The sequence below is a fragment of the Psammomys obesus genome, unplaced genomic scaffold, assembly GCF_907164565.1.
Source record: "Psammomys obesus unplaced genomic scaffold, mPsaObe1.curated_primary_1811, whole genome shotgun sequence".
NCBI classification, from domain to species: Eukaryota; Metazoa; Chordata; class Mammalia; order Rodentia; family Muridae; genus Psammomys; species Psammomys obesus.
In genome coordinates, this window is record NW_026595435.1 from 17,891 (window position 1) to 41,545 (window position 23,655).

A 23,655-nucleotide genomic window follows, 5' to 3' on the forward strand; every position below is an offset into this window, starting at 1 on the left:
GTACTCCCAGCCTCTATAATGTATTATTTGGGAAACTTGAAGGGAAAAGGAGCCTCTACACATGTTCAGTACAAACTATATTTTCCTCCATAAACATATGTATTTATAATATATATATATACACATTTATACATAAACAGATAAATACAATTTACTTATAAATATATATTTATGGAGGAAAAATATATATAAATAATTTTCCTCCATATATAATATAAATTTATATGTATAAGTCATATCTATACAATTTTTTATAGAACGCGTCCCTGTGTATACTGTGTATACTTGCTGACTTTGAACTCATACAGATCTGCCTTCCTCCCCTGTGCTGTTATTGAAGGTGTACACCACTGTACCAACCCCCCTGGCTGCATATATCCTTAATCCATACTTGGTTGAATGTGAAGATATAGAGGGCTGACTATACTCAAAAGCACTGGATTGTATATTTGAAATGGTGAATGTTGCGTGAATTATATTTTATCACAACTATTTAAGAAAATAGAGAATACAGTTCAATGAAAAGAACACAAAGCCCTGGTGGTCATCAGTACCACCAATAATATTAATAGTCTCTTTTTAAACACTTTAATGTGAGAGCAAATAAATGTCCCCTTGGAGCACAGCTTAGCACTTCACATGCACCAGCTGCAGAGCTTCCAAGTTGCCCCTGCAAGTTGTTTGGTTGAGTAGGCAGTTAGGTTTGAAGACACAGTCTCAAAACACTAGGAGAGACTAAAGTACAAAATAATGTTTTATGTAGGTTTAGTCACGTTTTCTTATAGCCTATATATTTGCTTTCCTTTCATATGTATGTGCCTACATTAACTGTATCTTTATAATTAAAGGCAGGGTCTGTAAAACTAGTACCTCACAAAACAATTTGTTGTTTGTATATGTGATAATTCTAATTCTGTTTTCTTTTGTTTTACATCTTGCTTTAATCCAATATTGGCCACATCCCACAATTTGATAAGTGGTGTTCAAAACTGATACAGTTGATTTTTTTCCCCCATTGAGGTTCTGTAGAGTTTATCAGATGCTTTGAAGAGGTCATTGGCTCAAAAGTACACCAAGTAAGGGTTTTCTCAAAGCATAACTTTCCCACTTCTGAGAGGATGACTAACCAGTCTTCCAGTGATGCCATATGAACAGTTAGGAGGTCATAAAAAGTTTGTGCCCTGATTTCTGCTTGACTAGCTCAATTCTATTTGGCCTGGGAATATAGTTCAAAAGATAGATTTTAAATGGTTCACATGATTTTAACTCTGAGATCTCTGTAGTTAAAAATGTTCACTAATAATGTTACATAATATTCCACAGTAAATGAATGGGATTATGTGTATAGTTTTAAGGCTGCTGCTGTTTTCAGCTGGACATAATGGAAAGTAATTGACCAAATCGGGGGACATGAGAAACATGTGGGCTTAAAATTTAGTCACTCAGTTAGACACTGCACTGCCAAGATGACTCATTGGGTAAAAGTGTCTGCCACCAAGGGTGTTAACTTGAATTCAGTCCCTAGAACTCAGTTGTTGGAAGGAGAGAACTGACTCCTGAAAATTATCTATAGACAGATAAGTATGTGTATACACACATAGTACATATATAAATGGTTTGTTTTTTAAATGATACTTTGGTTTCTAATTTGTTTTAAAAATATTTTTAATCATGTATTTGTGTTTTGGGTATGCACATGTGAGTACAGGTGCCCCTGGCTATCTGCTGTGGCCTAATGTGGATGCTGGGAATTTAACTTGAGTATCTTTTAAAGATAAGTAATATGTTCTTAACCACCAGGTCTTCTCTCCTCTCTCCATCATCCCCTCCCCCCTTACCCTCTGCTCTCTTTTCTCTTCTTTTCTTTCTTTTTTTTTATTTAAACTTATTACTTTAATTTATTCACTTACATCCAGATTGTAGCCCCCTCTCTCATCTCCTCCTGGCCCCGCCTTTCTCCCTCTCTGCCCCCCATACCTCTCCCCTAGTCCTCAGAAAGTGGGAGCCCTCCTCTCCTACCAACTGACCCCCAGCCTATCAAGTCTCATCAGGACTCCCTGCATCCTCTTCCCCACCAGAAGAAAGTGATCTAGAAGCAGGCATCAGAGTCCATGTCAGAGACAGCCCCTGCTTCTCTTGCTAGGGAACCCACATGGAGACTGAGCTGCCTGTGGCCTACATCTAAGCAGCGGGCCTAGGTCCTATCCATGTTTGGCCCTTGGTACAACAGTCTCTGCATGCCCCGCTTGCCCCTGGGCCCAGATTTGTTGGCTTTTTTGTTGTTTTTAGAAAAGGCCTTGCTATGTAGCCCTGGTCGACCTAGAACTCACTGTTTAGACCAGTCTGGCCTCAAACTCTCAGAGCCTCTGCCTCTGGAGTGCTGGGACTAAAGGCATGCACCTCTACACCCAGGACTAACCAAGCCCAATCCTGCTTAACTTTTTAAGTTCCAGTGAAAGTCAGACACATGCAGAGTGGTATGGCTATAGACTATATTATTTTTAAGTGGCTTTAGAAATAGTTTAATTGGTTCAAGGTAAATACTAATGTAGTAATACTTTTTACAGATAAAAATGATTTGCTTGAAGAAATAATCTGATTGTATTGACTAGTTTTAAATTGCCTTGGGATTTGTTTTAGATTTAAACAAATATAAAACGCTTAATTTTTGAAACAGATAAATTGAAGAGGTGTGTATAACAAAGGATTTATCATTGTGCTTTGTTATCTTATGGAGTGCATTTCTGATTTTAGCATTTTGATTAAGATATCTTTTCAGGAACACATTTTGTTTTGCTTCTTTCTCAAGATTCCTTGTTTATATTAATTAACCTTTCATAGCTTTAATCAAGATTGAGGTAAACTTTTTTATCTAAAATACCTAAAAGTCATTCTTTATGAATTTTTTAAATGCTATACACTGTTTTAAGCAATATTGGTATATGTGGTATTAAAATCTCTGACTTGGTTTTTAGAATGAACTTTAAAGAATGTCTATTTCAGTTTTATTCTAAGAGTCATTTACTTTTGTGGTATGTGTGGTTTTGTTCCATTGAGAAGTAATCTTAATGTTCATACTTTTTCTTATTTGTGCAGAAGCAATTCTATTTGTACTGTTGTTTTTTAACCTTTATTGTTTCTATGTTTCATCATTTTAATCTTAAAACTATACACTTCTATCTGTTTAATCTGTGTTTTATGGCTTACTGGTTTTGTTTGGGAACTTATGCTTTTTTTAGACTCTTGTGCTTTCTGTTTGTTTTCTGGCACCAGTACAGATATATTTGACACACATCCTTACATACACACATATTTATACAACCTTGTTTTTATTTTTTCATAAATTTTCGGGCCTGAGCAACAGTTCTGCAGTTGACATCAATCCATGTTTTTATTTAAAGTAACTTACTTTATATTTGTTTTATTAACACTGTAGCAGATTTTTGTTATTTATTGCATCGTTGTTACTTGCATTTTGGTATTCTAGCCTCTGGGTCATAGGCATGGCCCTTGTTTTTTTATTTTTTGCCATACATTGTTCCCTGTTGATATAGATGCCTTAAGCAAAATCAGACTAAACTACGGAGATCAGTCTGCAGAAGGTGGAAAACTGCTTGAAGATGAACTCATTGACTTCTCAGAAGATCAGGATGATCAAGTAAGATCACATACTTTGTAAGAATCTGTTACAGAACCTTAGAACTGATGACAGAGTTAATAGACTTCTGGATTTGGCTGTATTTCAAAACAAAACCAGTTTTCCAATTAGAAGTTGTCAGGATCCATTTATTAGTGTTCCTGTTAAAACTGTGATACAGGTGTTGAATTCTAATGCTACCTGAGAATATTTTTATATAAAGTTTAATTTCTTGGAGTGGGAAGTGTATATCTCAGTAGTACAGGGCTTGTTTACTATAGACTAGGCCCTCAGTTTAATGCTGTTGTACAAAAGAAGTAATGTTTTCTTCAAAATATTTATGGGCTATACTTGACCCATGCCCTAACAACATCCGAGAGACAAGCAGTATAATTTTCAATTATGTAGTACACATAATTGTAGTATACATAAAAACGGTAAAATTACTTTTTTTTTTACTTTCCCAGTACCTTTTTTCTTAACTTATCAGTGACTATTTTCTTTTTCCAATTTAATGTCTATTTATTATAAGAGCATATAATATTTAATTAATATTATCATAGGTGAATATTTCCTGAATCTTATTTGCCCTAATAAATATCATAAACACTTAAAATTAAATTTAATTTTGAAGATGGTTTATTTAAATTGTGAGACAAATTTGTGAGAAGCTGTAGAATACTTTTTCTAGAAAATTTTTTATTTGTTTGTTTGTTTGTTTGTTTGTAAGAGGCCATGCCTGCACACTGCAGCATGTATGTGGGAGTCAGAGCACAGTTGCAGGAGTCCTTCTTTCACCATATGGGTCCTTGAGATGAAACTCGGGTTTCTGATTTTCGTGTTAGGATAGACTTTCAGTTGTTCATATAGTGGTGAAGATACTTCATACGTTATGCTGCCCAGTGTATTTTGTGTGTTATCCTGGAGTTTATAATGTGTAGCTGTAAGATATTCAGATGAACTAGTTTACATAACAGATAACTGCTTAAATCAAAATCACCATGAACCACGGCTAAATCGTGGATAGCCTTGGTATACCTATTCGAAAATGTAGGCTGAGCTGTGTTTAAGATTTTGAAGTTTTTCACATTTAAACTATTTATATAGACTTTACCTGATGAACTATCAATATAATACAAATATCAGAAATTTGAAGCAAAAGAGTGCTACTGTGCACTTCAAATTGGTGTGTTCATGTGGTGGAAAAGAAAATAAAATGTATTTTCCAGCTATATATATACTTATAAGCCAAGGGGTAATTAAAAATGACTTTATGTCACAAAAGTAAGGGGAAAGGAAAAACTCTAATAAATATCTATCTTTGCCACATGTAAACATCTGAAAGTTTGTCTTGCACTAAAGTTTGTGTTATACTAAAGGCCTGGTGAGATGGTTTAGAGGGCAAAGCATTTGTTTCACATGCTGATAACCTAAGTTGTGTCCAGAACCCACATAAATTGGGAAGGAGTGAAAACCAACTCCATAAAGTTGTCCCCTGACTTTCACATGCACACATACAATAATATGAAACAAACAGACAAAATCTTTAAATTTTAGTGTTTTAGCTGAACTTTCTAGGTCATCTACCTCCTTGGGATTAGAAGTGTTAACACTTTGTTGGAAGGAGTTTTGTTACCCTCAATGCTGTTTTCTTAAATTGCTAGTTATATCCATAATAGATTCTTAATAAGTAACCAAAAGCTGTCTTTTATAGGATGATAGCAGCGATGATGGACTCCTTGCTGATGAAAACTACAATTCAGAAATAGGACAATGGCATTTAAAGCCTACTGTCTGTAAACAGTAAGCATTGCCTACATCCTGAAAACTGTAAAAAAAAATTTTTATTAGAGTCGTAGAATAAAACACTACAGAACAATTCTTACTTAAGCAGAATTCACAAATGCTTTCAGAGTCAGGGAGAAAAAGTTGGTATAGTATTTGAAGTCCTCCAGGGAGGCTTTTTTATTTCATTCATTAAGTGTTACAGTACTGCCTTGTTTCCCGTTATATTGCTGTAGAAAGCATTAGCAAAAACTCCATTAATGGTCCTTGAAAAGCAAACTTCATTTATAAAAGAAAATATAAATATTTAGAGAAAATATAATTTTTATAGTTCAGAGATCTGTCAGGCCTTACCATTGTAGGTCAGAGTTAGATGTGTGCTTAGCATGTCTAATGCTCTGAGTTCAATCTTTAGCAGGGAGAGGGAGAAGATGGGGTAATGTAGAATGGAGAGAAAAGATCAACATATCAGACTTACTTTGGCACATTAGATTTCCTCATTTATTTGAGTTTACAACATACTAAATTCAACATACTAAATTAAAATTCTAAAGATTGGATCTCAGTTGAATAGAATGTTCTAAAATAAAGTCTTGCCTAAAAACTATATTGTGTCATAAACAAATTCTTGTGGTTACCTGTTTAGTTTTCTGTAGTAAGCTGTGTTTTATAATGAGGCTATTGGAGGCCAGTGAGATGGTCAGTAAATAAGGGCATTTGCTGCCAAGCATGATGACCTGAGTCTAAATAATTCCTGGAACCCATGTAGTGGAAGGGAAGATTCAGACCCTTCTAGTTGTCCCTCCACATGCCATGACATATACATGTGCATATATATGCTCACACACAATAATTACTTTTATAGGGTCCCATTTTTATTTTGCTGGAGTTGTATTACTATTCTGTAACGCAGTGTTTCACATTACCATAGATATCGAAATGTCTTGTTTCTATTATGTTTACTTTACCCCTTGAGTATTTACTGAAACTAAAGAAAATTTCAAGCTTTTAAATCTTACTACTATATACTATATACTATTTTTAATTTTCTTGTGTATATGTGACATAATTCATATTTAACTTCTATTATTTCTATGCTCCAGACCTTGTATCCTACTTATGGACTCACTCAGAGGCCCTTCTCGCTCAAATGTTGTCAAAATTCTAAGAGAGTAAGTTCAAAACTATACCCTATCTGTTTGATACACTGTAGCTGAGGCCGGAAGTATATTTACATGTCTGTGTATTCTTGGTACATGTGTGCTGTTGTAGGTATTTAGAAGTGGAATGGGAGGTTAAAAAAGGAAGCAAAAGAAGTTTTTCCAAAGATGTAATGAAAGGTTCCAACCCAAAAGTTCCACAGCAGAACAACTTCAGTGACTGTGGTGTGTATATACTGCAGTATGTAGAGAGCTTTTTTGAGGTGAGTTTCATTTCATTGAATCTGATGAACTAATGAAATGTGTAATTTGACTTTTTGTTTAATGAACAAATAAAAAATCATTTTAAAAGTTATTTTAAAATGATTCTAATGTACAAAAATTCCCAAGTTTGAGACTTTTTAAGGGATAAAAATACTATAATTATTGGTCACCAAATCCCAGGTTTGTTGATCATCTTTGATCCTGTCTTATGATTCATGCTGTCTCATTGTCTGTCCCCATCTACACACACACACACACACACACACACACACACACATTGCCTCTCCAGTTTTTAAAATCTTGTATCTTCCCTACCCATACATTGAGTACTTTCTTGACTTCCAGCTCCTTTCCACTATTCCTTCTTCACTCTTGACTGTGGCATGGTTCTGTCCATACCTCTCTTACATTCCTTTGACTCCTTAATCACAATTCATTGAATGAACCACCAAATCTCATTTTAGCACTTCTAATCACGTATATACATTCCTGCATTCCTGCCACCATTTTCCAAGTCCAGTACTAGTGTCGCTCTGAGCTGCAGTACCAGAGATTGTTGTGCCATCTGTTCTTCACAGTCATTTCTAAAAACTCTAATCATGTTCCTCCAATCAGGTTTATATTTAGTGACCTCGTGTTGCCACTGAGCTAAAGAACAAAACCTTTCTGATAGCCTATACATAGCTGTGTATTGGCTAGTTGGTGGTCATTCTTTTCCTTATTGTGCCATGTTTCCAGGCCTTGAAACACTTTCCTGACGTTTCTGTTATTCTTTGGCTGGATAACATCTACTTACTCTCCAGGCTTGTCTTAAAAATCAGACCAATGGTCTTTATTCTCATTGCACTTCATACTTGTCATACTTTCTTGCTAAGATCAACTGTCTTTTTATAGAGCGTGATGCTGGCATTCTTTTTTTTTAGGCCTAAAAGTAAATACTTGGGGTTTGCAGCGGTGGAGACTGTTGCAGTTCTCACTTCTAATTGTACAAACAACTGCAAACCATTTGTGAATGTGTATGCTTCTGGTCAAATGAACCTCATTGCAAAAACAGGGTTTGGGCAGAACTCAGCCCAGTAACGGCAGTTTGCCAGACTCTAATCAATACAGAAAACTCCATAGGCCAATACTCTTTACCTCTAGCGCCTAACTCAATCCCCGGCTTGTGAAATGTAACAAGTGAATAGATACTGATACTTAATTTTTGAGTGTTGTTGTAATTTAAACTAAAATGTCACCTATTACAATTTTCTAATAAGCATTTAATCTTTTTACTTTCAGAATCCAATACTAAACTTTGAACTACCTATGAATTTGGTGAACTGGTTTCCTCCTCCCAGAATGAAAACAAAAAGAGAAGAAATTCGAAACATAATTCTGAAGCTGCAGGAAGAGCAGAGTAAAGAGAAGAAGCTGCTGAAAGACACTTCCCCAGCAGAAACATCCTTAGGGGATGGAGTGGAGCAATATGCCAGCAGTGTCTCAGAGTGACCAGGAAGCTGGGTCTTGTAGGTTCTTTCTACCTTCAGAAATCACATGGCGTTCAACTTTGGGTATAGAAAGTGTAGAGCTGAAGTGCTCACTACTCAGAGATTTGGGAAGTTAAAGCCTGTAAAAATGTCATATAAGTAATTTCCAAAGGAGTATGTATTAAGTAAAAGTCTGTAAATATGTTAATGAGGCCAATTTTCCAACATTTATAATTATTTTTTTCACTTTTAGGAAGCCTTTGTTATGTATTTTCTGTTAATAGTACTAAACTGCAACTTCTAAACACAAATAAAATATTTATAGGAGGAAATGATTAATTTGATATTTTTTAGTGAACTTGCATAATTCCTCAGAGTGTGATTTTGTTTCATGGGAATATATATATAAGCATCTATGATTTTTTTTTAAACCTTTGTTCTAAAATATTCAAAAATGTGAAAGTATAATTGTCAAAGACATTTTAAACTAAAAATGCATCTTTATATGGCTACATAGCAAGAAAAAAAAGTATCTTTTCAATTCATGCTCTTTCATCTGTTCAGAAAAGCCCCAAAATGTAAAATATTTATAATTTTACACAAATACTTAACCAATATTAAGAGCAATCAAAGACAACACGCCTTGACGCCTGCTACTAAAGCATGTCTGCACTGGCATACACTCTGCGACTCAGGTGAAAACTATCCTGGCAAGTGCAGCTTGAATCTCAAATATCCAATCTTACCTTTGTACTTTATCTTACAGTATGCTGCAACCTGTATGATAGGACTAGTTAAGAAACATTTTAATCTGTATAAACACAGGAATTCAAATAGGAATTTATTTTTTTGTATCTTCTGCTATTTTTTCATTATTTTGTTCTCATTTTGATAAAGTATTAGACTTTTTGCTTAATTTTTTTCTGTGTAAATTATTCTAAATGCAGTCGTACTCTCATTAATTGCATAATGCAGCAAAAGCCCTTACTTTGAATTTCCCACATAGGTTGAGAGATGTGGGGTTGGGCCACTGTAGTTCAGTGGTAGAGTGCATGTTTAACATGCTGGAGACCCCTTGGTTCAATCTCCAGTAGCAAACAAAAATGCAAAAATAGGAAGCTTCTGATGTCACATTTGTCATTCATGTAGAGTTCTCATTTATATAGGTAGAAATTGTTATTTTTTTCAAATGAATGGTATATATTTCTTTCTAGTTAAATGTAAGACTTAAAGTATGTTTTTAAGTCATTTTTATTAGTGAATTTTTAAATGCCCATAAAACAACAAAAAGTTGAGAAAAAAGGCCATTCTGTCAGCAGATATTTTACTCTGACATGGCTATATCTGGCATTATGAGCTACAGCTTATACTGTTAATGGGCTTAGTAAAATGTTGGGAGAGGTTTGGAGTGGTTGAAAATGTTAACAAAAAACTTATTGCGACTCTAGTGACAAATCTATTAAGTGTAAGGAAAAAAAACCATTAGTGCTATCAATTGTGTTTCTTTTTACTTTGACCTACCTTAATTTTCTTATCTCTGATTATTTCTTTTTTAGTAAAACTTTACAGCTGCTAGGCCATATAATTAGCTCAGATAAGTAAGACAAAAAGTTTTCTGATTTTATTTCTAACTAAAAATGCCAAAATGCTTTTGTTCTCTACTGAAGTTAAGACCAAAAAACAAACAAAAGGAATAAAAAAATAAAAAAAAAAAAACTTAATAGCAAGTATAAACAAGATTAGCAGATTTTACTTTTTGAATGGACTCTATTTTGCCAAAATTTGAGGGAACTGGAAAAGTTAACTGTAAGGACCAGGTCGACTGGCACATGCCAGTTAATGCCAGCTGCTTAGGGGGCTGCTTGACCGCTTGAGCCTAGCAGTTCAAGGTCAGCCCACAATATGGTGAGACACTGTCTCAAACAAAGCAAACTATCCTAAAATGTTTGTGGTGTTTTTTTTTGTTTGTTTGTTTGATTCTTAATAGCTATATTTTATGATGTTAGATAACTTTTGATAGGATAAAATTATAACTTGTTCCTTGGGCTAATTCTGGTCAGTATTTTTTTAATTTCAACATGAAAAGTAAAGATTGATGTGTGTCAATTTTCTAGAGGTAGAACACTTTGGTGTTAGCTCTTTGGTGGTTTTTGTCCCACTCATTTAAAATTTTACTTCTGGTTATGCTAATGACCTTGTAACATGCACATTGAGATCTGTGGAACTGTCAGTTATGCTGCAGAACTAGACAAGATCTTAGAGAGGTGTATTTACTTGATAATTGTGTGCTCTGGTTCTTCAGTAGTTTAAAGTGGAGATCTTCCTTTAAAATGTGTGATTAGTACAAGCCGTAAGACAGAACTTTGCAGTCAGAAGTCTGTCACTTGACACCAGAGCTGCATGAGGATATCTGGTGACTTTGCTAATTAGATAGAGCTGCTGTATTGGTTTTCCTGTTGGATAGAATAACAGTTAATCATTTTTAGAAGAGTTTTATATTACTTGCCATAAAATTTGTATGTGTCTGCGCTCCTGCTAGTTTAGGAGAAAGATGGTGTTAACCAGTCTCGTCCCTTTGGCGTCACAGACAAACTTTCTTCAGACAGCTGAGAACTTGACAGGGTTACTTCAGTTCCACTCAAACCTGAAATACTTGGCTTTCCTTTGCATGCATCGTGTGCTTAACTAAATTAAATGTAGAAGGTTTTATTTTGAAAGCATAAAATTATTTGTATTGTGTTTTGTCTCTAAAATGAATTCAGTATTTTTCTTTGTAAAGGCTATTTGTAGTGTCTGAAGACTGTCAAGATAGAAAGTAAATAGAATAACAGTTCTCTCAAAATTATTCCTAAGACTCAGTTCACTGAGTTGTTTTAATTGGGAGTTGGAGGGATGATCTCTAGGAAAGAAAGAGCCCTTTAAGGGATGCAGCAGGGTAGCATTTGTCTAGAGCAAACAGGCATCAAAAAGCTTTTTTTTGGAGTGAGGGCTGGAGGCAGGGGATTGTTGTGTGGCATACCGTAGACTAGCAATTCCATGTCCAGGGTCAACTGTGCAGAGCAGCCTCAAGCACGTTAGACAGATCTCTGCACAGGACTTCTCTTTAGTGAGATAATCAATGTGCAGGGTTATTAAGTAAAATCACAGGCCACCATATAATAATTAAGCCATATCTTCTGTTCCCAGAACTCCAAGAGTGAACAACTTATGATGTTTTGTGAACTTCAAGAAAGATGGTTTCTGAGGGTTTAAAAAACAATTTTTCAATAGTTGAGTTTATTACTTAGAATCTTGAAAATAAGTAACGTATGTTGATGAAATAAAGTTTTTGAGAAGCCTTTTTTTTTTTTTTTTAACCAATATGAAAATAACCTTTGGAAGGAAAAGGTTATAAATTATTTTTTTTCATGGTAATGAGTTTATTTAGGAAAAAGAGAATTAATAACTAATCTCTTTGTAAGGTCATCAGATCCTAACATACATATGAAAGTAACAATTTTAAAAATACAGTAGTGAACTGAAAGGTCGTCAGGAGGCTTTTCCCTTTCTCTGAACCTCTTTTTTGCTACATAGACATTCCCTCTGACTTCTACTCCATCTTTTATGTTGGAACTAAACTGCAGTAGTTAAACCTCATACGTAAAGGCATATTTTTCTTCTGTTAAGATCTGTGCAAAAAAAAAAAAAAAAAAATGTATTCTTTTGTAAGCTGGAATAGTTTTATTAACATCATTTGAATATTTTAAACTTGTCTTACTAAGAGTTGTTCAAATTTATAATAAAACATCTTATCATAAGTAGTTTTATAGGGTAACTACTTAATTAGATTTAAAAATTGTTTAAACATTCAATGTTTGGAGGACCTACCACATGGTAGAGGACCAAACAAGACACCATCTTTCTGCCTCACAGTGTGATGGGAAACATAGTAATTGGCTTCACAAATGAGTGCTAGCCATGAACAGTGCGGATAAAGACCATAATCTCCAGGTCTTAGAGGGTTAGAGACTTCTTGAAGGGGTAACATTTGAACCAATGGTAATAGTCTAGAAAAAGAAGAAGAAAGTCTTAAGTAGAAAGAAGATGTTTTGGCCTAAAATTCTAATTGCTTCATTAATAAAACATACTGAATGGTAGATGTTGTTCAGAACACTTTAGATTAATTTTCTTAATGATCTTAGGAGATTTTTGTACTGCTAGTACTTCCACTTAATAAGACAGAGAGGCCCAAAGAAAGTTTCTTGATTTCACAGCATTAAACAAAGTTGCTAGGTTAACCTGTGCTTGATATGATTTTTTTTTTTTTTTTAAGAGATGTACTGTGGTGGGGCGTAAGGAACAGGTCTGAATTAATCGATGTGAACACATTTGCATAATTTCTTAGAATGCCTTATGTAACTGAGTTTCGTGAAGTAGAAAGGGAGGTTGGGCACTAATCATGCAAGGCCTGTGGCCATATTCAAGATCTTGATCATTACTGTGAAAAGTTACAGAAGCATTTCAGACAGAGGAGTGACGTGATCCAATGTGAATGCAGAAAAGATTGATGAAAATGGGGCCAGAATGAGTGTACTCTCACACTGAAACTGTGAGTTCCCAAACTGAGTCATAGAATAATATGCCTATATGGTAGGAATGCTGGAAAGAGAGTGGTCCCATTTGAAATGTTCCTCTTAGGAACATACAACAAGAACACAAAAGACTGTTCTTATCCCAGTCAGAACTTTTGTTGTTTCTTAACAAATGATTCAAAGTCAGGTCAAGTACATTCTGCTTACAGTAGAAAAAAAAATGACATTACTACCATAAGTAAAGCCAAATCATTTCTAAAACTCGTGACACTACCAAAGAGACAAAGAACATTAAATTTTTTAAACAAAGCTTTCTATTTTTTAATATAAATCTCATGAAAGGAAGATGTAAAATTAGAATTAAATACCAGCATTCCTTTCTAGAAAAAGCCTAGATGGGTCTAACCTAGAAGCAATTCATGCTTGATCTAGTTGTACAAGATGTCCAAGGTTGAAGCAGCCCACATGCTTGCAGAGCTCTGCACTCATCTCCCTGTCCCTTTCTGTGAGGGAACTGGGCCAAGGAAAGAGCAGGCAAGGGACACAAAATGGATTAGTGGCGCAGATCTAGGTGTTGAGAATTTTGGTTGAAATTCGGAAATAATTTGCATACTGGAAGAAAAAATGTGGTTAAATTACAGTCTGATAAATAACCTTATTTCTAGGTTAGAGTTTCTTATTTTAACCTCTGAAATAATCTTATCAAATAAACTTGACTGTGTCTCAGAATTAATGGAAAGCTTGAACATAAGTTGCCAAGACTGGTCCCTGGTTACTGACTCGGGTGTGCAGTGCAGTCTATAAATTTACAGCCTTAGCAGATTACAGGCAAAAGCATGCTTGAAAACCACTGATATGCATGACTTAGTAATATTGCAGGCAGCTGTGGAAGCCTTGATGCACCAAGCATGCATCCCCACACTGGGTTGCAGAAGTACTGTGTGAGCTTGTCTCCTCCTACCTGTGTTTTATACCTGAACTGAGGCATGTAATTAAAGTTCTGATTTTTTTTCTTAATGCTCTGAACTTTTCTTTGCTTTTTTGTGTTTTCCCCATATTGATATTATTTTTCTATGCATTTATATAATAAATGTGTTAAAATACAATTTTTCTTATGAAGCCAGGATAACTTTTATAAATACTTTAGAGAATCTGGTCTCAGCAGTGTCTCATGGAAATTATTTAGCCTTGTCTCACTCTGTTAATCACTCTAGGTTTGTCTATGCTATAGAAACATTTAAAATACCAGGACTTAGTCTTGGCAAGACGTTTCCTTTCTTTGATCATGGTAGTGTCCAGAGAAGCAATGAGGAAGGAGGGGAGCTCTGTTGTTCAGCTCAAAGAGATGGGGTTGTCTGATGCAGTTTCTGTTCGTGCTTCGGAGTGGGAGGGGAAGCTGGTGGGCAGCATTGGCTCCAAAAGTCACCCAGTAGAAGCTGTGCTGCTGCCAGTCAGTCTACACAAGTCTGCGCAACTAGCTTCCGAATGAAGAGTGGAGCTTGCTTTTACCATTTCTCCAGGAGAGGAAGGGTTTTGGGTGTTTGACTGGTTGGTTTTGTTGGTTTGGTTTTTGGTTTCTGCAGTAGTGGGCATTCTGCTTCTAGTTTTTTATTTTTCTTAAAGGTGTTAACAGTTCTTTATCTTGAAGCCTTGCATGCTAAGCTCTTCGTAGTTGCTATCATTGCTTTCCCTTATCGCAGATCTGAATGGTCTCCCCTGGCAATGTATGTTATATTCTTTGCATTAGCATTCAGACCTTCTACATTGCCATTTGTGTCACAGATGTATAGGATTTTGCCTTGTAGTGCAGAGTCTCTTGCCCCAGCCTCCCAGGTACTGGTATCATAAGCCTATATAACCTAAGCCTATATAACCTATGCCTGGTTACATATGTACTTTCTCGACTCTTCTTGTGGACTTTTTGTTGTGATTTCCATAGCAGATTTTTTAATTTTCATACATAATTTGATTTTTTTTTTCAATCTTGGTTAACTTGAGGTAGTGTACATGGGCAAATATTTCTTACAATATTTTTAAATTGTAAGTAATGAAATAAGTTTATTTCTGTATATGGCAAAAGATATGGGTGTTTTCTTCATGAGGATTTCTCCAAGACTTTCATTTGTGCCAGCACCATTTATTAAAAATACTGTTTTACATTGAATTGTCACTATTTCTTATGCTAAATTACTGAGCTTTCTAAAATTTCTAGTTTTTAAATTTTTGTCTATGTATTTTATTAAGCCAGCTAACTAGAACAGTGAAAACTGAAAAGGACGTTTTAGATACAAGGATCCTATTTTAGACAAGGAATGAAAAATAAAAGTTGAAACCTAGTGTTAAAATAGGGCAATCAAGCCAGGCGTGGTGGCACACAACTGTAATCCTCATGAGGCCTATCCAAGACACAAAAAAAGCTTGAAAATGAGGCGCCAACTTCTAACACTGACCACAATTTGAAAAGCATCAGAATGGATTCAAGAAGAGTAAAGAATTTGGCTAGAATCTGCAAACTTAGAAGATGTTGACCAAAATAACAGCCTGGTACCAAGTAGAGGAATCCATTTGTTTGAACTTTGAGGCAACATCAAATTGTTCCAGACCATCAAATTTTCCAGTTCATTTGTGAAACCCATCTGCCTGTAATACAAAGTTTTAGTGAAGGTGTCAGAAGGTAGGAAGCAGGGTGAGATGTAGCTTAGTTGCAAAGCATATGAAAAGCTCTGGGTTTGCGCCTAGCACTAGAAGATGGAGAGGGAGAGAAGAGAAAATGAAAAAGCAGCAATGTACTAAATTGTAAAACCTTTTAATATTTAAAAAATAAGGTACAATAGTTTACGGTTGTTGCAAATATACTAAGGACAAAAACTTTCAGGGACCAAATGGAACATTTTCATTTGAACTTTTTTTTTAAGAACAATAGAATAAGAAAATCATATACAGTGCATGGATAAAATAACCTCAAAATTAATTCTGACACAAAAATATTGAAAAATTTTGGAAAATAAACCTTTTTCACATGGATGGTAAAGAACTGTAAGCGATGTTAGGATTAAAGCTAACATGTTGCCCGCAGTTGTCAAGATGGTTCAGTGGTGAAAGCACGTGCCACAAAAGCTTAGCAACCTGAGTTTGGTCTTCAGAACTGACTCCTGTGAGTTCTCTGATCTCCACATGTATCACCCTGCCCACATATGAGACTTTTTTAAAAAAGAAATGTTACCTGCATGAGAAAGTATAGGATGTTATTGACAATTATAAATCGTAACTATAAACCATAATCCACCAAAAATAGTTCTTAAACAGGAAGGAAATGCTGTAGAAATGTGAACATCCTCCTAGCAGTAAACTTTCTAACACAATTGCATTTAATGATAGTAATAAGAGTTGAAAGGTTTTATAGGAAGACAAATGCCAAAGAGGGTCCATAAAGGGAAGGAAGAAGTCAGGTTTGTGGCTACACACCTGTAATCAAGAATATAGGAGATAGAGGCAGAAGCGTTAGTTACAGGCCAATTTGGCCCACACAACAAGGACTCTCTAAAAAACTGAATTAACTGGGTGGACAAGATGGCTCAGTAAGTAGGGACACTTGCCACCAAGTCTGAGCTGAGTTTAACCCCTAGACCTCATGTGATTGGAAGGAGAAAACACTCCCTTGAACAAACATACGGGGATACACACAGTAAATAAATGTGAAAAATAATGATAAAAAGACTAAACAAAAACTCTAACTAAAAGATCTTCATGTGTGGTAAAGCCACTGTGAATGATTCATGGAATCCAGGGAGGAATATGATATGAAAAATGACGTGTTTAAAGGAATGATGATCTGGAATAGAGGAAAACAGACTACACATAAAATAGGTGTCAACTACATAGAGTAAAAAAAAAACATCCTATAGCCAAGAACTCCCTAGAGAATTGAGGGTGGCCTTCTGATCCCCTTGCCTCTCCCTGAGTGCTGGGTTTGCAGGCCTGTGCTACCATGCCTGTTAATGTAGTGCTGGGAATCCAGTGGGGCTTCCCCTGCTTTGCAAAGCACTCTACCAACTGAACTCTGTCCTAAACCCTGCTGTGAGTTTTAGAATAAATTTAAAAGTTGAAGTGCTAATTGGTAGCTTATCATAACAGTTTTTCAATTCTTATTCCTTGACTGTTGAGAAACTTGGCTACAGATGGATCCCTGGGACCTATCTGAAGATGGATAGAGGGAACTCATTCCATAGACTTGTCCTGTGACCCTCATATGTACACTATGGGATGCACACACACAACACAATAATAAATGAATAAGTAAATATTTAAAAATTCTCACTGTTTAGTTTCAGTGGCATAATAGAAGTTTTTGTTTCATTTGAGACAGGGCTTCTTTATGCTGTCCTGGCTGTCCTGGAAGCCACTAGGTACACCAAGCTGACCTCAGACTCACAGAGATCCACCTGCCTCTGCCTTGCTCCGAAGTTCTGGGATTAAAGACATGCACCACCATTTTCAGTTTAGGAAGATATTATTGAGCTCTGAACTATATGGATGGTTAATATTGAGGCAGAGCGCTTCCTTATTCTCTGGTTAATTCAAATATTGTTATTGGCATGATCAATTATTTATTCTTCATTGGGCTTGTGGGGTTTGGATCCAAGGCTTTGCTTCCCTCAGGCAATTGCTTTTAACACTGTTATCCTCCCAGCCCCATGTGAAAATCAAAGTATCTCACTCATTCTGGCTTCTACTCCAGTACTTAAGCTATCTTGCTGTCTCAGGCGCTTAAGCAGATGGGACATCTGCACCACAACACCTTTGCACAGTTAAACACATTTCTGTATGAACATGTTTTAAAACACACAAAAAAGCTTAAGTTTATTATACCCAGCAAGTACCTCATATTTTAATTAACTTGTTAATTTAGTTTATCTTCACATTATTAATAAGCATTCCATTCATTTATCTCAGGGATCCAAGCACAGTACATTTGGAAAGCACAAGGCCTTTTCCTACAGTGGTTTTTTAAGAATTATTTCTTGGGGGCTGGAGAGATGGCTCAGTGGTTATAGGGCACCGGCTGCTCTTCCAGACCCAGGTTCAATTCCAAGCACCCACATGTCAGCTCACAACTGTCAGTTCCAGGACATCCAACTCCCTCACACAGACAAAACACTGATACATGCAGACAAAGCACTGATGCACATAAAATAAAAATAAGTAATTTTAAGATAAATGTGTTTATTTTACATTATGCATGTGAGTATTTTTCCAGCATGTATGTGCACTGTGTGCAGCCTGCTGCCTGAGGAAGCCAGAAGAGGGCATCAGGTACCCTGGGACTGGACTTACAGGTGGCTGTAAGCCATCAACCATGTGGGTCCTGGGAATCTAACCCTTGTCCCCTGGAAGAGCAGCAAGTGCTCTTAAACACAGTACCAGCTTTCCAGCCCTTCAAAGCAGGCGTTTTAATTTTTTTTAAATACTATTTGTTAGTTTTATGAGACGGGATCTCACTATGTAGTCTGTCTGGTCTAGAACTTGATATGTAGACTAGGCTGGCCTGGAACTCAAAGATATCCACCTGCTTCAGTGTCCTGAGTGCTAGGGTCGCAGTCATGTGCTACCACACCCGTCTACACAACGCTTCTTTTTAAGCAGTATTTTAAAAAGTGTACTGTGTGTTTGTTGTGCATGTGTGGGCAGAGCATGTATGTGGAGGTCCCAAGACAACACTGTGGAGCCATTTCATGCACCTTTACGTGGGTTCCAAGGATGGATCTCAGGGCCTGTGGACTTGCTCAGCAAGTTCCTGCTGAACCACCTTAGTGGCTTTCACAACAGCTTTTCTACATTTTTCTTCTCAACAATCCAACAATCACATCAGTTATTTTAACATGACTCTTCCAAGAGAGAGAAAATTAGACATTCAGAAAAGTAACCCAAAACAACAAAACAAAACTGGAACACAGAGCACGCTCAGCAAGCAGGAACCTCTGGGTTTTGTCCCTAACTTTGGGGGGAAATAACAGCAAAAAGGCTGGGAGAGACAGGGCACAGTCAGCAAAGCTGTCACCATGACCTGTCAGTCTGAAACTCAGGCTGGAAAGAGAAAACTGACCCCTGTGCAAGCCATCCTTTAGTCTTCACATGTGCCCCACACACAATAAATAAAATAATTAAAAATTCAAACAAAACAAAGTCTAGAAGAGCTGGAGAAAAGAAGCATTGCCTGAAGCGGTAAGTTCAAACCCTGACATGGGGTGGGGAGCTTTTAATGGAAGTGTGACATTGTGACACAATAAGGAAACATTTTGTGCATGGAGAGATGGCTCCATGGTTAAAAGCACCTGCTGCCTCTGCAGAGGGCCCAGGTTCGAGTCCCAGAACCTACATAGAGACTTATAACCATCTGTAACTCCAGTTTCAGGGGGCCAAACAAATACCCTCTTTTGGCCTTCAAAAGCACCTGACATGCTCATGGTGCATATACATACATATATACTCAGGCAAAACACTCATCCCAAAAAATAATGTATAATATTAATATGTATGTAATTTAATTTATATAATCATATACTATTATGTATATAATTATTGTATAACATTTTATAATGTGTAGGCCATATTACATACATGCATGAATGCATACATACATACACACGCAATTAGTTTCTGTCCTAAGTTTTTAGCATGAAAGGTCTAAAACGTTTCTAAGTTCTTCACTGATAGGCATAAAACATCCTTCATTGTCATGATTGTCCTTGGTTTCCTCTATTTTTATTTTTAAAAATGATTCCATTTATTTGTGAGGAGAGGAGAATGGACTGTCAGAGAACTTGCAGGTGTGATCTGTGGGTCCTGGGACAGAACTCGAGTTACCAGACTAGCATGGAAGCACCCTTACTCTGGGCTGTGTCACCAGCCCTGTTTCCTATATCCCAAATCTGCTCAGGAACAATAAAGCAGGAAGGAACCTGTACTCTGGAGTGACTAGTCAAGCCTGAGAGGGCTGGGTGCCATATCGACAGCCTGGTATTTTCATTCCCCGTCTATCAAATCAAACACAAAAGCATTATGTGAAACAGCTTTGTTTGGAACCTGTGATGTCAGCCGTGGGGAGGTGGAAGGAGGAAGACCAGGACTTGGAACTTATCTCTCCTTACGTTGTGAGGTGAAGTCCATCCCGGACAATATTAGCCTTTGTTGCAAAACAAAATAAGCCGGGCTCCAAGGATGGATCTCAGGGCCTGTGTACTTGCTCAGCAAGTTCCTGGTGCACGCCTTAAATCGCAGCATTTGTGAGGCAGAGGCAGGCAGAGCTCTGTGAATTCGTGGCAAGCCTTGTGTGTTCCAAGACAGTCAGAGTTCTGTAGTAAGAGCTCAGGAACACAACAACAACAATAAAAACAAACAAACAGGAAAACAAGACACTTTATCACAGGAATTAGAATTTGATAGATACGACTTCAGATAGCTCCGGATGAATGTTTCAAGGAGGCGGCAAACAGGACAGACTTTATTATGAAGCAGTGAACTTTCCTCTGCAGGAAATGTCTACTGAGTGTTGAATAGTATCCGGAGCCATGTGCTAGGAACTGTGTGACTGGCAGAAAGAGAAAAACTATATACCTAGCAAGCATCCACAATGCAAGCATAACGTCCTGCAGGTACCCTAAGATGGACACTGTGTGGAGATCTAACACCTCCAGATGCCTGCAGAGAAGGTCAAGATTACCAAAGCTCACCCTGGCTTCCCCTCTCTCTTTACATTTTTTTTTTTCGTGATGTCACTTTCACTGTGACTCTCCTTTTATTCTTACATCTCAAACCCAGACCTCCAGAGAGGAGGAAATGGCCTGACTGCATTGTGTCTGTGAAATAAAGCCTTCACAAACAACCAAACTTCAGGGTCCACAAGCTTCTGGGTTCGTTTAAAAAAAAAAAAAAAAAAAAGAAAAAGAGTCACAGAAGGCATTGGCCACAGTTTGAATGTGCCTCTCGACAGGTCAAGTGTTGGAATTCACACTGAGAAGGCAAGAGGGCAGGAGGGTCACTTGGGCCCAGGAGTTGGGATCATACTGAGCAACAGAGCAAAACCCTATTTCTTTAAAGCAGAAAGAAGCCAGGGGTGTGGTGGCGTACAACCGTGATCGATCTCAATGCTTAGGAGAGAGGCCAGGCGGGGCTACACAGCAAGACCTGTCTAAACAACAACAGACAGAAAGTCGGGGAGAGGGTACAAGCAAAGAGGGAGGAAAGGATTGTGGGGGACAGGGGAGAGGAATGAACGTACAGCACACTGTTAGATTTGAAAAAAGATAGACCATTGTTGGGCAGTAGTGGCACATGCCTTTAATCCCAGCACTTGCGAGGCAGAGGCAAATGGATCTCTATAAATTTGAGGCCATCCTGGTTTACAGAGCAAGTTCCAGGACAGCAAAGACTCACAAAGATACCCTGTCTCAGAAACAACAACAACAAAAAACACAACCACTATCATATATATATATGATATATATATTATATATATATATATGTCAGTATCTATGTTTTATTTACTCACTAAAAACTATTTGTTGTTGTTGTTTTTAGAGACAGAGTTTCTCTGTATAGCCTCGACTGGACTGGACTGGCTTTGTAGATCAGGCTGGCCTCGTACTCACAGAGATGCTCCTGCCTCTGCCTCTCCAAGTACTGGGATCACAGGCGTGCTCCACGGCCTACTTACTTTTCTTCCTTCAGTGACAAGAAGGAAGTAAAGGGAGGAAGGAGGTGCAGTGTACCAGGGTGAGGCCGGCATGAGGGCAGGATAGGAGTTGGTTGGGCATACGGCATCTGCAATCAGAAACTATACAGTCATGACATGGGCAGAGCTGTAAAACTGCAAAGCCTGCCTGCCCCCAGCCGCCCCTTCCTCCAGAGAGTCTCCACCTCTTAAGGTTTCCATCCCCAAAAGTGACACCAGCTGGGGGCTAGAGGTTCAAATCCCTGAGCCTACAGGGAACATCTCACATTCACTCAACATGCAGAAATCTTCCACATACCTATTGGAAATCTATCCTATTTTATTTACTTGCTTAAGGTTTATTTTTATTAGTTCGGGGGAGAGATATATGCTGTGTAATTATAGGCATGTGTGTGCCATACCATGCCTGAGGAGGTCAGAGGGAAATTTTGGGGGACTGAGTCTAGCTTTATACCTTGCTAAATGAGGTAGAGTCTCTCTTGCCATTTTTTCCCCCCACTATGTAGCAAATTCCAGGCTAGCTAGCTCACCAGTTTCCTGTCTCTGCCTCCCATCTTGTCACAGGAGTGCTGCGATTACAGACACAAGCTGCTACACCCAGCTTTTTTGTTATTAACTTGAAGTTTTAAAAAAATAATTTAAAAATTTTATTTATTCACTTTACGTCACAGTCTTAGCCCCCTTCCTCTTCTCTTCCCGGTCCCCCATTCCCCTATCCTCCTCTGCCCCTCAGAAAGGGGACCCCCCCACACACAACCAACCCCAGTGCATCTAATCAAATGAAGACTGTGTACTTCCTCTTTCACAGTGTCCTGGCAAGGCAGCCCCACACGGGAAGTGATTAGATGCACCCAGATTTTTACGTTTTTTTTAATTATTAATTTATTTTTTATTAATTGCAGTTCATTCACTTTGTACCCAGCTGTAGCCCTGTCCTTCATCCCCTCCCAACCCCACTCTCCCTCCCTCTTCTTTACATGTGTTTCAACTCGAGTTGTCAGGCTTGTGAGGCAAGTGCTTTTCCTTGGTGAGCCATCTCCCCGGGTCTTTATTTTGATTTTTAGTTTTTCATCTGTGTGTGTATGGACGTGTGTGTGTATTTTCACGTGTGTTACTGCACATACCCATGTGCCTGTGAAGGTCAGAGGAGGACTTCGACTGTTCTGCTCTGCTGTTCTCAGCCTTACTCCCTCGGGATGTTTTTCACAGAAGCTGAAGCACAACATTTAGACTAGACTGGTTGCCCAGCAACCTCTTGGGATCTGCACATTTGTGCTATGACCACCCCAGCTCTGGGGTTACAAGCATGTGCACTTGTGGCCAGTCTTTCCTTGAGCACCGGGTATTTGAACCCAGGTCTTATGCTTCTGCATCAATTGCTTTTACCTACTGAGCCAGCTCCATAGCCTGAAATCTAATCTTAACCTCCTGCCTAAATTAGATTGCTGGGCTATAGTTATTTGGCAATATTTGATTCCACATACCTATGATAAGAATTTTTATTCTGCCCTTGGTCATCTATTTTCTTTGGCCCATACAACGTGGGCAAAAGTTATACAAAACTAATGAAAAAGTAGGCTTCAAAAATAGGTACCACAGCTGGGCGTGGTGAAATAGGCCTTTATTCCCAGCATTTAGGAGGCAGACGCAGGCAGATCTCTAAGAGTTTGAAGCCATCCTGGTCTACAAAGAGAATTCCAGAATAGCCACAGCTGTTACACACAGAAACCCTGTCTCCAAAAACAAAGACAAAAATAGGGCACCACATGGACCCACCCATATAGCCACTGTGCCATTATCTTGAACTCTGGAATGAGACACCTTAAACAGCTGGGAGCGAGGAACAACTTAAGCTGCAGTTTTCCCAAGTGTCCCAGGAGGAAAATGAACACTTATTGTCCATGTCATTGAGGTTTTTATTTTATGAGCGCATTAAAATGTAAAAAGAGATTTTAGTGGGGTAGAAGAAATAATGGTACTTAGAAAAAAACATATATATATATATATACACACACACACACATATGTTTATATATAAA

At 37.5% G+C, this 23,655-nt stretch overlaps 1 protein-coding gene across 1 annotated transcript in view; it reads left to right on the forward strand.

Moving 5' to 3' along the window:
• LOC129685747 (sentrin-specific protease 6) overlaps window positions 1–13,903 on the forward strand; it is a gene marked incomplete at its 5' end in the record, with an annotated part of 31,376 nt that extends 17,473 nt beyond the window's left edge. The window contains 5 exon segments of the mRNA XM_055619250.1: window positions 3,555–3,658; window positions 5,352–5,440; window positions 6,526–6,594; window positions 6,695–6,845; window positions 8,128–13,903. Coding sequence (XP_055475225.1) covers window positions 3,555–3,658; window positions 5,352–5,440; window positions 6,526–6,594; window positions 6,695–6,845; window positions 8,128–8,337 — 623 coding nt within the window.
• Between the last annotated feature and the right edge of the window lie 9,752 nt (window positions 13,904–23,655).